General features: G+C 38.8%; 1 protein-coding gene across 6 annotated transcripts in view; it reads left to right on the top strand.

The window, feature by feature from the left end:
- The window catches only part of toc (toucan), a 71,841-nt gene that overhangs the window by 51,277 nt on the left and 4,214 nt on the right, over positions 1 to 16,350 (top strand). For 3 of the 6 annotated variants that reach the window (XM_046618600.2, XM_046618597.2, XM_046618596.2), the window contains 3 exons: positions 2,977 to 3,069; positions 12,877 to 13,079; positions 14,774 to 14,948. In XM_046618600.2, coding sequence (XP_046474556.1) covers positions 2,977 to 3,069; positions 12,877 to 13,079; positions 14,774 to 14,948 — 471 coding nt within the window. The remainder of the gene's footprint in view (positions 1 to 2,976; positions 3,070 to 12,876; positions 13,080 to 14,773; positions 14,949 to 16,350) is intronic. The other 3 variants (XM_046618598.2, XM_046618601.2, XM_046618602.2) reach the window with 3 other exon arrangements.

Here is a 16,350-nt window from a genome sequence, read left to right as displayed (position 1 = left end):
CTTCTTTCTCATTACGATCACTGTTGCTATATTTTCTTGCAAACGTTGCGAAAATTTAACGCTTGTGCAAGAATAAATTGACGTTAAAGCCTTATTCAACTAAAACCGTAGAGTAAACCTCAGAAACTGATTTTGCGTTGCAATAACGAAAAAAGGATCGACGATAGCGCAAAATGGTTACGCCTACCTTGTTTTTCCTAATACCAACAATATTCAAACAGTTTTTTTAACGACGCCTGTTTTACTGAATTTTTCTAGTCACTACAGCAAATGAAATTTTTCTCAGTGTATACGTAAAACCTAAATGCCCGGCCTGCGGAAAACCCCCGAGGATACATTGCGTATATCAGGACCGTGAAAACGCGGCGCGTTTCTAGTTTTTTGGAGCGCTGGCGGCGGGGGCGGAATGGCGGGGAGGCCGAGAGCACCGCTGCGTGGTTCCGGTTAGATACTTTGCGGCCGCACTAGAAGCTGCCTCTCGAGTTCTTTCGAGTTGTCTCGAGTCCCTGTTGCCGGATAGACGTGGTGCTGAGCTTCGTGCAGACACCGCCGCCGCTTTGGACTTCCTTCACTCACACATGTCACTGAGATGCTGCCTCCGGTATTTACACTGTAGTCCTCGGTCTTTCGTTGCGCGGTGCGTTTGTCGCGTCGAGTTTCCGGGCTCGGGATGATCGTGCACCGGAAGTGAAGGAAAAACCGTGTGGGAAATCGATACATCCAAATCTCCCATTTGTCGATCAATCGTTCGTCGTCTTCATGCAGACCTTGGATCATCTTTCTGACCCTGGTGGATTGCACCTTCGCACCCGTAATTACTGGACCCTAGCACGCCTGGATCAGTTACCTTCGAATGCAAGTGTGTGTTTTCTTCTCCTTTCTTCGATATAATTAAGTGGTTTGCCTAGAATCGGTTCAGAATTCAGCCTGCTTCATCGCTATGCAAAAAGAACATGCCGATGACTGATCGATTGCTCCGATAGCTTCAACGCTGTGTCCGAGTAACCTTGTTCCGCGGTTTCTTTTTACCTTAAATTCTTCCTTTTTTCTCTCTCGTCCTTCCGATTCTTTCGCTCACTCTACAGACAGCGCGATTTTATTCTTCATTCTCGTTACAGCCGTTATCCTTACAAGTTCCGATTTATACTAACTTTATTCCAGCTTCGGTTGTCTGTTATTACCGAAATACGGGTACTTTTTAGTTCTACAAATTTTGGGATCGACAGTTGATTAAGAATTTTATATACCGACACTCGCAAATTCAATTACATTACCCGTCAATCTGTGCGTGATGATCGAACAAAAGTTCGCGATGAAATGAAATTCTGTTTTGTGATTGTGAAAAAAAATATTCGTAACTAATTGACGTCAACCGCAATTTTTTACGTTCGTTAATCGTTAATCAATTTCTTTTACGACAGCTGGTCAGTTGTCAGTAAAGTTGCGAACGAATAAGATAGAAATGAAAAAAAATTTATGTTGTATCTTAATCGTTTGACTTTCGGTAGACGAATTGGTTGATTCGGTAATGAGTTAATAGTTATTCAGAGAAAATTATGTTTGTGACGTTCGCGGAGAACGGAAATTAAAAAAAAAATTGTTATCGCAGCCGCTCACAAATCTTGCGCGATTTCCTCCTTTCCGGTTTTTAATTTTGACTCTTTCTTCTTCGAAGATTCTCGCCGACGCGAAGTAATAAACAGAAAACAGAATAAAACCGCCCACCGTTGGATTTTCAACTAAATGCAAATATCGAAGCTATTAACTCGTGCAGCCAACTCCAGAGTTTAGAGATTAGAGTTTAGAGTGCCATTAGCCATTAGCCGGAAGGTATATATTGATGGAGAAAAAGAAAGTGCGCGAGGTCTTTGCACCTCAAGTCCATAACCAAATACGATCCGGATACATCTGAAAGAAGAAATGCGAGTCAAAGATTTTTATCTCTCAGGTACAGTTTACGCCGCAATTGTTTGGCCATTTGTATGTAAATTATAAATTCGAGCAACGGGGTATTACGGGTGAAATTAACATTATAAAATAAGATTTGCATGTTCTTTATACGTGCAAGGATTCCAACTACTCTATTTAACAACGTGAAACATAAAATTCGCAAATTAATTGTAATTTCCAGGCAATGAATAATGGAAAAAAAATATATCTGCCAGCACCGAGAGAAACTTTAAGTTGTTGTTACTATTCAATTTTTAACCATTACCGTAGAATATAATTCTAGCTAATGATAAGAATCTAGTTTCGTAGATGTAACCGGAAATTCTAGTACGCGTTACTATTCATCTTCATTACGGACACTCGTACTACGCTTTCTTATAACTATTGGGATAACTTGATGTTGGTGCAACAATAAATTTATGTTTGTAATGTTCTGTTTAATTGAAAATTACAGTAGATCAAACAAACAAATTTAATATTACAACAGCCAGACAATGTAGCACTAAAAACTATATAATGAGACCGAACACATAGTTACTTGTCGCAAATTTTCTGTTGATTCCAAAAAAAAAATATTTGACCCGTTATCGTAACGATACCCCTTTTTCTGGAATTATCTAATAACTGTAAAAAAAGAATTATCTTTTTCTCAGTGCGCGTGTCAAACGTCCCAACTGTTTCGTATTCCGTGCAAGTAGCGCATTCGTGTGAGACACGATGTGCGAACGCGTCCTCGACGACAAGTCAAAAGCGACGGACGTGTAATTGCGTACAGATCGTGTACCTTCCTACATTTTTTTTTCTTTCTTTCTTTTTTTTTTTCTTCTCTTTTTCTTCCCGCGCACTCCCACCACCGTCATAAAATGCACGTTTCTCGTAATCCCGCCAACCGCAACTGTGTGTGTGTGACAAATTGTGTACGCGCAAGGCTCGTTGGTGTGAGAAAGAGACTCGGGCGGTCCGCAAGTGTCAAGCAGACTTCAGTTTGTAGCATGCTGTCATTCACTCAGCACATTCTCTTTGCAGAAAAGAGTCCCTCAGCAGCACGAAAGCCCGCCGTACCGCGGAGATCGACGTCCAACGTCGTCCCGAAAAATCAGAGCGTCTCTCCGCCTAAGGGTGAGTCAGTCCTGCAAACTTCAAACGTCTAGACAACGTCTCAGGCCTTCAGCCCTCCTTTCCTTCCTCCGATTTACCTTGATTCATTCCCTTCATTCGCACTCTGCTTAAAACTTTGGACGATTTGGATGATCGTTAAAGAAAATGAAATATCGTCTGAATCGTTTGACAGAGTTTGAATTGAAAATTTTCTTTGCCATTCAGAAATCGTCTGTTTCACTCCTATTGACAATTTTAATATTGTGAATTCTTTTTTTCATGAGATTCGGACGATTTGGATGATCGTTAAAGAAAATTAAAAAATCGTCTGGATCGTTTGATAAAATTTCTATTCAGAATCTAATCTGCTATTCAGAATTCACCCGTTTCGCTCCTCTCGACAATTTTAACTCTATTGTTTCGTCACGTAATTCGATGTTCCGAGTATCCAGGAATAATGTTTGAAGCAGTTGAGTTTAGGATCTCTCAAAAAAGTGATGAAACAACGATTATCAAGCCGAAGTGGATAGAGTTGAATGTGAATGAAGCAACATCTTTTTACAGAGTTTTTTCAAAAATACAAGGAGGAAACAATAGACGTAGAATTTTAGCGACTTTAAACATCCTTCGTTCGTAAAGTACTTAAATATCGAGAAATCACCCGACGCAGTTTTTTTCGTTAAAATTAACAAATCTCCTTTAACGAGGCGTGAGACAATTTCTATAGTTACGACCGACGAAAATATTTACACGTGATTTTTCCCGAGTCTCTGAGGAGCCGGATAGAAAACCGTTAGCATTTTTCGGTCGGCATGATCGGTTAGGAAATCGGGAATTACAACTTCCGGAGAACGTAACTTTCGTCTTGAGACTTTTGCTCATTTTCATCCTACACACTCAAAGCCGGCTCTGAGACTGATCACAAAACTATATGCGTAACGACACAAATAACATGACGGTGAACTGCAACGGCAGCAGTGCCGGAATTTGATGTGTCAAAATAGCGCAACAGCCTGTCTGATCTGACAATAAAAGTGCATCCTGGTTCTTAAGTGCTGTTTCTGTCAGAGAAACACATGTTTTTACCCTCCGTTTCACGGCGAATTGCAAGAATGACGCGAATCAGAATTTTAAACAATAAATCAAAATCGTCGCGTGACTCGAACTAAAAGACTTTGGTATCTGATAATATATTGCGTGATTTATTGGTAAACGAAAGTCCTCGAAAACCGGGGAAAAAAGTCGTTCAACAAATTTTCGAGGAAATGATAAGTGCAAATTCTAAACTCCGTCTCATCATTTTTTAGCCGTGACGCGGGCGGAACGATTTAGGCACCGATTAGACTTTACCCTATCCGTGTAACAATGTTTGAGAAGTAAATCAACGAGATAAGTTTTCCTCGCTCGTTTCTCCTATCTCGGACGCACAAATACGAGTACACAGTTTACAAGCGATCCAACTGTGTAACGCCGCTCTTATACGTCCTGCGCACATCGTCGTCGTCGTACGGTATAAACCGTTGAATTACGTCAGTTCGTGGATAACAGGGTCTAAAATGTTTCTCTTGGCACTGGAACTACCGGGAGGCTAGGCAACGATCGTCTATGGGAAACAGGGCCTCGATTGCTTCCACGAATATACCGAATCGACGACGTGGTATATTAATACAGAATTACGACCCCCTGCGGCGTCTATATCTCCATATTCGAAATAGAACAAGCCACTGCCTGCGAATTTTCTGCCTTATATCGTGCCCCGCTCCAAAGCTTTTCACGCATTTTTACGACGAAAGCTTTAATCAAGTTTAATTCCACGGCGATCGTCGCGTCACTCGCAGTCTGGCGTATCGATTGAGTACCATGTCGATGGAAAAATTATGAAAATTAAAAAAACGGTATTAATTAGCGTCAAAATTTTTTTGAAAAATCAAAAAACACTGAAAAATCAGGGTTAAACCGGGATCAAAATTATACCGTTCTCGACCACGTACTCGCAGGCTTATAACTCACTACGTGGCTTCCCCCTCTTTCAGAAGAACCGGAGCAGAGTCAACGAACGCGCAAATTGTTCCGTAATATCATAACGCGTGAGCCTGGAGCAGGCTGGTGGTGTGTAAGTGACTTGAAATAATTATAAAAATATTTTCCATTCGCCTCGGTAGCCGCGAGTACCGAGTACGATTGTCAGATACGCGTATACGGTCAGAAACTCAAAACCATATTTCCGGCGCCGTTTAACAACCCGCGTGCTCATTGGCTCGGCGAAATATTTCAGTATGAATGAAATTGAGGACAGGAAGTGCAATGAGAAAATAGGCATGGCCGTTCTGTTTTACCGACACTCTGTATTATGGGTTTTGCTCTCATACCTTGAGTTATTATATTTATTGTTTAACAACTCGAGAAATTCACAGCGCGGTTTATGGGCAGTCGTTAGATTTTACGTGACAATTGTAGGAACAGTTGCCCTCCTGAATATTTCTGATTATTAAATGGAGCTTTAGATTATAAAATTATTTCGACGGGTCGGTAAACTCATTTCAAATTTGTTTGTTAAATAAATGAATTAATCTAGTCATCATTCGGTCACTATAATACGAAATATTTATTACACTTTTGGTTATGCTAGACAAAAAATGGACTGGCTTCTCCCATTGTTAATCAAACAATGAGATTTAGTCGAACCAATTGAACACCTAACTTTCCAAGAAGAAAGAAGAAACCTATTTTTTCACTGTGACTGATGAGAAATGTTTGAATCGGATCGTCACATTTTCTCATTCACTTTAACATATGGTCTCTGAAAGTTCATAATTTTTATTGCTTGATCACGATACTATATGGGTGGAGAAATTTAATGTATCCGACTATCTACATAATAATAAAAAACGAACACGAAATCGCTTTAATCTAATGACACCTGTACAAATTGATACCAATTTATTTTCTAAACCGTCTATGGTCTAGAGATTATATTTGTGACCCAGTTGTCGATTTTTATAAAAATTTCTGACTGATCTGTGATTTTTTCTGGAATCAGCGGTCAATTTTTCAGTATTTTCGAATCCCATATGGTAGATTAAAAATTGATTGAAATTTTTTTCACTATTGGTGCAGTAGCGTAATTACTTTTAAAATTGCAAAATTCACTTTTTACCCCTGCCGGGTTATAAGAGAGTATAATTTTGTAGATTATAACTTCTGCAAGCTTTCACAAATACAACTACTTCAGCAAATTGAAAAGTACGTGATTAAAAATTAAATTTTTTACGGTACGTGAAAATGAAATGTATCAGTCGTTGAGAAAGATCGAAATAAAAACCTACAGATCGTGTAAAACCATCAAATTATTTCCTAAAAAAATCGTTGAGTTTGGGGCGTGTAATTTATTGGTCCGATTAAACTTCGATGTTGAAATAAACCGAAGCGTCTGCATATCGCCGCGTGATACGAATCTGTAAAAAGAATGGACAAAAGAAAAATAAAAAAAAAAATAAAAAAAACAAAAAGTCGTGAATCGTTAATTGCGCTAGACGATAAATTGGCGAGTAGCCGCCATGTTTGCTAATTGTAAAGTATAGCATATTGTATATCTGCCTCCAATACAACGGATCGACACTCCCTTCCGGTTTATCAGTTGTCTGCCGGCGGGGATTTGTCGTCGCTTCGACAATGATACGCATCATCTCGGCACTGGATGAGAGTAACAATTCGTTCAATTATTATTCGTCGAGATAGACGTGTGGCACTCATTGTCGGCTTCTTATTGCAAAGCAAAAAGAAGGAGGTAGAGAAAGACAAGGATGAGAGAGAGAATGAGAGATATAAAAAAAAAAAAAAAATCACCATGGTGCTATGTAATACGCAGTAGAAATTGTTTTGACATGTGTATATATATGTATATATATATGCTGTTCCCTCTTCGCCGTGATCAATTGTTCAAATGAAAGATGTTACGCTCTTCTAACAAAACGACAAAGGGTCTGTGTTGGAATTGACAATTCCAATTATAAGTGAATACGTACTTTTCGTCTCACCATAAGGCGCCTGCAAACCGGTCAAGAATTACTTCTCGCAAGATATTCTGTGTAAGACGCGTTGTTGATCAATTCTTTTTTTCTACTCATTTTCATTCACCGCTTGACAAAAACGCGTCATCGTCATCGTAAACATAATCTTCTCATCTCGCATCAGTCCTGTAATAAGCGGTCAAAAGGTCAATTATTTATTCAACACTACATTCCAATTAAATCTACACCACGAACAGCGATCCCTGCGCAGACGAATCTCTGGTTTATAACTCTATACGAGAATAACGCGTGTCCACGCTCTCTAATTAATTCGAACGATTTAACGATATAATTAATATATTTGTACGAATATGCTGAATTTGATCAAAATCGTAGATGTGTCGAAATTCTTTACCAGTCAAATCGAGCGCGCAAGTTATTTTTATAATTGATTTACGCGAAATTGAGTATAAAAAAAAAAAGAAATTACAAATCGTGTCAAAATGAAGTGCATATTTTTTCAACAGTGTGTCAAATTTTGTATACAGATTAATTTGACGGACACGTCGACGGTATATGTTCTTGCTTCGTTGCTTCGTCGGCATATCGCTAACTTATAGTTTTGGATTCGAAACAATTTTACCCTGATTGATATTCGACCGTCCTAAAGCAGCGCGTATTTCTTCATCCAAAGACGCGTGAAATTAACATGCCCGGTGCATCTTTGAATCCAGAAACGAGTCCGCGACACTGTATCAGACCTTGTCACCTCGTTTTTCACTTCGAAACGGTCACTCGACAGCCACGTGTAAACACGAAATGAAACACAAAAGTCGGCGGAAGCTGATTTCAACCTGTCAATTTTTCAATTTTCTAATTTTTCGAACGGGACATTATATATGTATACCAGCTGAAATTTCAAAGCAGATTTAAACCGGTTTTCTCAAGCGATCCTAGCCTCCTCGTCTATAATAAAATTCCTCATTTACTAGAGAAGCTGGACGTAATATCTCTAGAATAAACTTTAGGAACTGGCGCTGGTCAAGGGCCAAGATTTAAAAAAAATATTTGAACGCTGCAAGTGCCTCATGCATACAAAATCTCACGTTCGGTTGCTCGATGTGTGATCTATCCACACCGAAAGTGGCGGCATATCTAGAATATACTGACTCAACACTCGAAATGCCATCCCTTCAAGAAGTCGACCTAAAATAGTAATTATTCCCCGAAGAACTTAAACTTCTCTACTAAAATTACGTTCTAATATTTATCCGACGAAAAGCCAAAATTTTCAAAATATTCACTTCAAGTCTTACGAGTACTTCGGTTCGGAAAGAACGATTACGGAATACCTTGGATCTAAAATTTTTCGCGTGGGAAAAAAGGTCAAAAAACAAATCGAAAAAAAATCCACTAATTACGGGAGCATCGCTGAGCGCCGTTTGAGGTTTCTAATCTTTACCGCAGGGAAGTCCGTTTTATGGGAAGCCCGCTGTGCACTTCTGGTACCGGGAATCCCCTCTTCCGCTATCCATCCAGGTGATCAAAGAGCCTCCAGCAAATCCAGAAAGCAAAGCCATGGAAAAATATCCGCTGCTTCTCGGCTCGAGGAAGAAAGTCGTGGCTTTCACCGTGTTATACGAGAGTCCGAGTTGAGTATCGAAAAGTCTGGATGTGTGCGAATTACTGCCGCATCGTGTGGAAAATCATCTATGTATGAAATACGTTAATGACTGGCAATTTTGCGCGCAAATCGATCGGTCATTCGCATTAGGCTGCTACTTACGAAATTTATAAGATACGTATTCGCTTCTCGACTCGATCTAGAAGGAAAGCCGAGTTTCTAGGAAGTAAGTTCGAACTGTACAGATTCGCCAATTTAGGTCATGTGTTTGAATTTCGAAGTCTTTTTTCCTTTCCACGGAGATGCTTGTGGCCGGAAGCAATGTCGTGACGTATCAAATTGACAAACGTAATTTATCAAAGAAGTTAGAAAATTGAATGAAATCTATTTCTAGATAAAATTTTGGCTTATCCCCTTTGGCAAAAACATCGTGCCAAGTTCTTTTTCACTACATTTACGCTGAAGGAGTATTGTCGAAAATTTATTTGGCACAAGTTATATCGTGAATTATTATTTCTGAACTTTTAAAAGGAACAACTTCTCTTATAAAATGATACTTTTTTTTTTTTTTTAACACTTATTTCAAAAAGCTGAGGCCTTATAATGTGATAATAAATGGATCCGGAACGCCCCATACAAACCGTAAATATACGTGATTGATATTTATTGCTCCGATATATCATCTAAACATTTTTACAAATTACCATTTCCGCTTTCCTTTTTCAAAATTATTGCTCTCGCTACATCGACACCTGATATAATAATATTATATCGCCTGAGGTCCGGTTTCGAACAAAAACGGCCATCTGTTCACCCGACGAAAGTTACATCGATCAGAGGTCAAAAGTATAGACACATGTATAGTATTCATTTCTATATGTGAATATTCCAATAGATATATACCTCTCTCTTTCGTAAGACTTCATTTCATCACTCAACATATGCGCGTCTACATCCTATACAATAGACGATTTGGCACAGGATGGACCAGATTCTGACAGAAATAATAATAATAATAGTAATAATAATAATAATACTCCCAACTCGTCTTATAGCTGTGTCAAGAAATTCATTCTCTGTTTGTCTATTTCTGTTTTCCGTTGCGAGGAAGCGAATCAAAAAATTCAATTCTTTCTATTCATTCACAATTAATGGAACCTCTGTTTATTTTCGTTCTCCTTGATTTACATCGCGTGCATATTTTCGTTAACTATCCATTCACCGCCTGATCTTTATTCCTAATTAAAACTTGGAGCCGTTCTTTACAGTCTGGAGCTCATCGGAGTGGCTGATGAGTGTGTTCTAATTCAAGAGCGAAGATAACGCGAAGTTCTGTGTACACACATAAATTCATGAACACTTGTTATACGCTCTCTCTCTCTCTCTCTCTCTCTCTCTCAATCTCACTTTTTCTACGATCTATCTTTTTCTCTTCGGCCTCGGGTTTTCCAACGATTCGAATTAACAATTCTTGTACACCGGTACTTTCGCGTTTCGGCTCTCGACTCCATGTAATACTAATTACAATATACGGGTTCGCATTGTATTTTACACGGTACAATTATGGAAATTCTACATGGGAAAGTTTCACCGAATTTCCCACTCAACCCTAATAGTGTTTAAATACATTTTTATTACTTTTCTGTGTTGAAACAATTTCTAATCTACTTACAGGTATCCTTATATATATATATATATAGATCAGTATTTTTTAAACTCGAAACTCTACGTTGAGAAGTTGCTCGATTTAAACTCTCAGAGTTTAGAATTTTGCCGAAAATAATGAATGTAGTACAGCATTGTCGCATAATAATAGGTAATATCAATTTTTTTTTTTTACCAAAATTAAAACTCTAAAAATATTATAATCAGAACAGCAATTATATTTTATCTCAGAGAAACCTTTTTATCTATACACCTACGATAAATTGCCAATAACCAATGAACTGAAATAAGTTTCATTGTCAATAAGACTTTTCCCCTTGATACAAAAAACAAAGTGTCTCGTCAAATAATTCATCGTGTTTTTGAATCCGTATTTTCCCTATTCACCTATGTGAAAAACCTAAAAAAAAAAAAAGATCCATCTCATATTTTATGCGAGGCACAATTAATCGCGCGTGTAAAAATAAATCCTGTTTCTCTAATGCGAACTAATAGATGATCAATTTGGGTCATCTATATATGCTGTACGAACTTTGTTTCGTAAGTAGCAGCAACTAATATTTCTTTGATATAAAATACAAGTATACAAGTATATCTATACATTATGTATATAATTCAACAACGCCGCGTATAACGAAAGGGGTATATTTTAGTTTGCAGGGAGAATTATAGACGGGCATAAAAGAGACTGTCGTTAATAAAATGAATATAGAAACGAAGAAAAAAAAAAAAAAAAGGCCGGACAAGCAAACTAAACATCGATTACACACAGAAAACAACGTTCTCGTATAACAGTATACGAAAAAAGCATAAATATATAAATACCTACATCTGCAGACGACTCGCCAGTCGATTAACAAATAAAAACTGTATTTCGTCAAAGTATCCGCTATCTTTTTTTTTTTTTATTTGACGATCACCGAAGTTGTACAACAGCTATTGTGCCCAGAGTCGCGATCCTGGGTTGTTGAAGGCAGTGGGTATCGTTATACATACAGACACCGAAAGTATAATCCTCGTAGATTATATAAATAAATAAGTATAAATTTATTCGGAGCACCGCGCGTCTATTTTTAAATAGCCCGCCATCTTTCCGCCGCCTCCGGTCAGCCCCGATGATCGGGGGGCGGCGGTCGAACCGCGACGTCTTTCGCCCCCTTCGTCGATCCCGGGGCCCCTCCACCGACGGATTTTAAGGGGGGCCGCGAGGAGGCGGCGACCACTTAGAACTCGACGATGAAGCGACGGCTCGCGCTAATTCAGTCGTCGTCGACGTCGACTTTGCGCGCGTCTCCGCCGCCGCGATCAGCCCTCTCCTACGAATCTACGACGTCGCTCGTTCAGTGCCGCCCGTTTAGTAATCCTGACTAATTAGGCCCGCGGCTAATTAGGATGGGGACCTGCCCGCGTTCGCCGGGAATCGTGATCATTGATCATGCTTTTTTCGAAAATTTGGCCGTGTCGATTCCTCGCTCGCCTGGTTTTCCGTCATGTTCGACTTTTCGGTGATAAACTTCGAAGGCAATGGATCGAACGATTCTTAACGATTTCGGATTCATTTTCGTCTAACATATCGAGCGGTTTTTCACACCTTTAAAACTGACGAGTTATTAAGTGTTGATTTGTGCGTCAAGGTGTGTTGTGCAATGTGCTTAACGTGCGGACCTTTAATTCTCTGATGGATTTTTTTTTATAGAAATAGGAATCAACGTTGGTCGAAATTCAAACAAATATAAGATCATTTTTTTTTTTGCACGTAACATTAAGAAATCGGTGAACCGTCGCATCGAATTTTTCTTCTTTTTCCTACCGATTGTTTCTCGTACTTCTAAAATTTGTCTCACTTGCATACAATGTAATTTCAGTATACCAACATCTTGAAAATTCGTCAATTTTGCTGAATACTTGCTCTGCAGAGGATACAAATTAATCGATACGAATGATTGAGAAGATGCTAATGAACATGTGTGAAAAATTGGCAAAGGAAAATTTAAATATCATTACAGCCAAGCCAGTAGTTGCGAACTTTTTCATGAGCATGAAACTTCGACCGATGGATGTTTAAAAATATTTGTAACGTATAAGTTGGAACATATGTATTATATGTATCCTATCCACTTGAGTTAGACTTTTTTTCGCGTGCGCAAAATAAAGATTGGCAAATGTAACGGTTGGGGAAGAAGAAAAAATAAACATCCGTCCGAGAGAATTTTTAACAGCGTAGCCACTTTTAAAACTGCGCAGATATTCGAGCTTGTAAAATTAAACAAACGGGATTGAAATTTTAATAGCCGTATCTGAACGAAGATGAAAATCGCGATCGTGATGTTTTCCCCGATAAAAACAGTGCGGAAAAATTACAATGAGCAAATGTCTCGGAGGATTTTATTCTGCTGGAAGTTTTTTCTACTGCGATTGTGCGACGATCTTAGAGTGTGATAAAGAAAGAATCTCAATGGTTGATAAACATAAGATTGGAGGATAGGAAACGATTGAGGTGAAAAATCGTAACGGCAAAGGGTCTGTCAGCCGGACCGCAGATGGTTATGGGTCCGGTTACATTCGTTGCAGATCGCGGGGCCAAGGAACCTACCCCTGCACCGATTAGGGGGCCCATCGAGACGCGGGAACAGGCCCATCAGACTGACCCAACACACGAGGACATCCACCTTAAACAAGCCGAGGTCTCCGTCCAGGCCTTGTCAGTCATCGTGCAGTACCTCGCTCACCAGGTGAGTCGTCTCTTCATTTTTTTTTTTTTTTTTTTTAACCCTTTTCTAGGGGTTGATGATAATTATCTGCTTTATCGACCGAGACGCCAGCTCAGCAATTTTGACACTGAAAAACTATTGAAATGCGCGAAATTTTGCGATCTTTACGAAAAACCTAAATAAAATGTCTCGATTTTGACGAATATTTGTATTTTGAATTATTCTGCGAGTTTTTTTTTTTCTTCGCAAAATTGGGCAATGAAATAATTTCGGTATCGAGCGAAATATTACGTCCGTTTTTTCACTTTGCCGGTATAAATAAAGTGGTTGAAATAAATATCGTGATCTTGGAAATATACATGTTGGGGTTTTCCACACTTCGATTCAGCTACATTTCAAAATACGAGTAAGAAGAAAACATTTATTTTCAAAAATCGAAACAAAAAAAAAAAACAAAAAAAACAAATAAATCTGTTCCGAATTTTGGACCGGTTGTACGATAATTCCGGGTGTCTTTAGCCGAGTTATTTTCGTTCTTTTTTTCTGTTATCGTTCCGATCGAACGATTCTAAAGTAAACTATTACCACACCGAGAGCTTTTGTGAGGTGAACGGATGCTTGTTTGTACAATGGTTTTAATTATACACAATCCGCAGTCTACTCACCCGTCTCACTTTACCATGTAATACTACAAACACGCAAGGTTGCATCAATATTTTCATATCCGCAATAAAACGCGTTATTTATAATTATACTCGTAGCCATCTCTAGCGTACGAGATGCAACCGAAACAAACGTGCGAATCATGCACGACAACTCTTTACGCACACTTTGTTTATAATTATCGCACAGCCGTTAGTCGTAGATTTTTAGCGCAGCGTAATGAGCAAGACCTTAATTATTATAACACAAGCATCGCGCATTAAAATGCAGACGCGTAGTTTTCCCCGCTCGTTTCAAAGTTCTTCCTCGTTTTTTCATAAAAGAAAAAACTGAGGCGCAAACAGTTGTCCGGTTGTTCTCTCAACTGGACGAAGACTTTTTCATTTGTGATTTGGACCGATTTCGTGCACTTTAGACGCGTGTAGTCGGCTTGAAATTATTACACTGCGTAGCTGTTTTTATACTTTTTACCGACATTGCTCGCACAAAGATTTAGAACGATGGTAGTTATAATCACGTTCATTGACAAAAGCGGCATTTCGTTGTAAAATAATTTTATAACGTACACGTGTAGATAGTTTGACTTTGTATAAATTAATTAACGCTTGACGTAAGATCGCGTTCTGTGAGTCTAGATCCCAGAACCTTGATCATCAGATCGATGAACTCGTCTTTCGTCATCGTCAGCTGGCGTTGTATTCAAATGTTGAAAACACTTAAATATTTCCAATCCATCCGTCACGTGGAATTTACTATCCGCACGGTTTGTTATAAATCTGAATTCAGGACTTTCTAATTTTCGTTTCAAATAATCGTACCAATTATAACGTACAGAATTGATCGCGCACTAAAATAAACCAAGTTCCCTAGAATTTAACCCTGAAATTATCGTTTGAAAAAAAAAAAACATTCTCCAGCAGAACGAAGTGAAATAATTCGGTTTCTGTGTATGAAAAATAAAAAACGAACGGCGTTTTAATTTCGTGTCTGGCAATAATTCTACCTCTGTTATTTTTATTTTTTTTTCTTCTCTCTCTTTCATGCGACAACAGCTCGATGGCTTCTCAGCACCGAGACTGAAGAAAGACTGCGAGAGGATGAAGACTGAATGGCTGGAGGCACGGCTCGAAGCGGAAGAGTTAAGGGCCGGATATCGCCGTGTTGAACAACAGTTAACCGAGCAACACGACGAAGGAAAACGGGCCCTGGATAATCTACGAGCTGAGCGTAAGTCCCGTCTCCGTTTCCTCGTCAGCGAACTTGTCTCTACGCCGCTAAATCGCTGTCGTAATTCCGTTTATCCGGTCGCAGGCAGTCTCGCCAAGTTCTGCCAACTATAAATTTCCCCGCTAGGTCGAATTAGTAATGAACGACTTCAAGCTGGATGAAATTTTGGGCCGGATCGAAAAGTCGGGACCGTTTTTCTTGTCGGTATCTGTTTTTTTTTTTTTTTTTAACCCCACTCTCGGCGATCGGTAAAAATGTCGCTCCTCGTACGCCGTATGAATACAAAATTCTTAGGTACATCTACATTCGTCGAATTGGTGTATTAAGTACAGTCAGTTTACCGCTATGGGAAGCGTGCGCAGGTACGAATTGCGACTCGACGACGTACGAATGATTTTTTTACGTCACTTCCTGAATTGCTCGGCTGCGTCGTCGCGCGCTTATTAATTGCCCGTAGGATAATTAATTAAATAATTAACGAGCGTGTGATCTCGGCCGGATTGTATTAACGTGGAATTCTCGTTTTTTACAGTATCTTCTCTCGGAATAATTAATCGCTCCTTATTATATAACGTATTATATGTATAATATATAATTAATGTCACGGGGTATAATTTTACGATTGATCCTAACGAAGTGTAATTATCGTAAGGCTGGTGTGAATAGAAAGCAGCGGGTTAAGTGGATCAATTGGTTACTTTTTAGACTGCACTTTATAATGTGCAACGGCCTGTCGTTCTACACGCGGTGTAAGATGCGGAATGTATTACCGGGTCAAACACGCGGTCGCGATTACTACTAGATACGTACAATAGTAGCGCAACTACGTTATGTAGCAAGTAATACGTCGAGAACGTAATTTTATTATATACGTTTGTAGAGGCTTGTTTGCGATAACGATTTACTCGTGGATATGGGCCATCAATATTCGACCTTCGATGCTCTAGATTTTATGGATAATAATGACGGCAATTCAATCGTCGCGATTTAAGGGCAGCTGGTGATCGTTATTGATTTTATGACCAAAAAAATAACAATATTACATTTGATATTGACGAAAATTGAAATCTGTTATATTGAGTTTGTGAAAAATAGTTTTCCCGTTAAAAGTAAGCCGTCGTGGAGTGAAATCAAACTAATCTGTTCAATTTTTAACTAAAAAATTGACATCTAAGCCTTTGAGTATACAATTTGAGTATTTGGTTTTTTTCCATTTTTAAGAAAATCATGGTAGCTCATGATTATATAGTTTCATAGATTTTTGTCGAATTTGAGTATCTTGTCATCAAATTAACGAAAAATAATTAACTTCGTAAGTTTGAAAAATTATAGACAGGACACCACGCAGGTAATAATAACTTTTTTCTACTTCATTTGAAATTGGATTCAATATTGAGTACAA

Source organism: Neodiprion pinetum, chromosome 3 (assembly GCF_021155775.2).
Source record: "Neodiprion pinetum isolate iyNeoPine1 chromosome 3, iyNeoPine1.2, whole genome shotgun sequence".
NCBI classification, from domain to species: Eukaryota; Metazoa; Arthropoda; class Insecta; order Hymenoptera; family Diprionidae; genus Neodiprion; species Neodiprion pinetum.
This window is presented reverse-complemented; position numbering and strand designations above follow the sequence as displayed.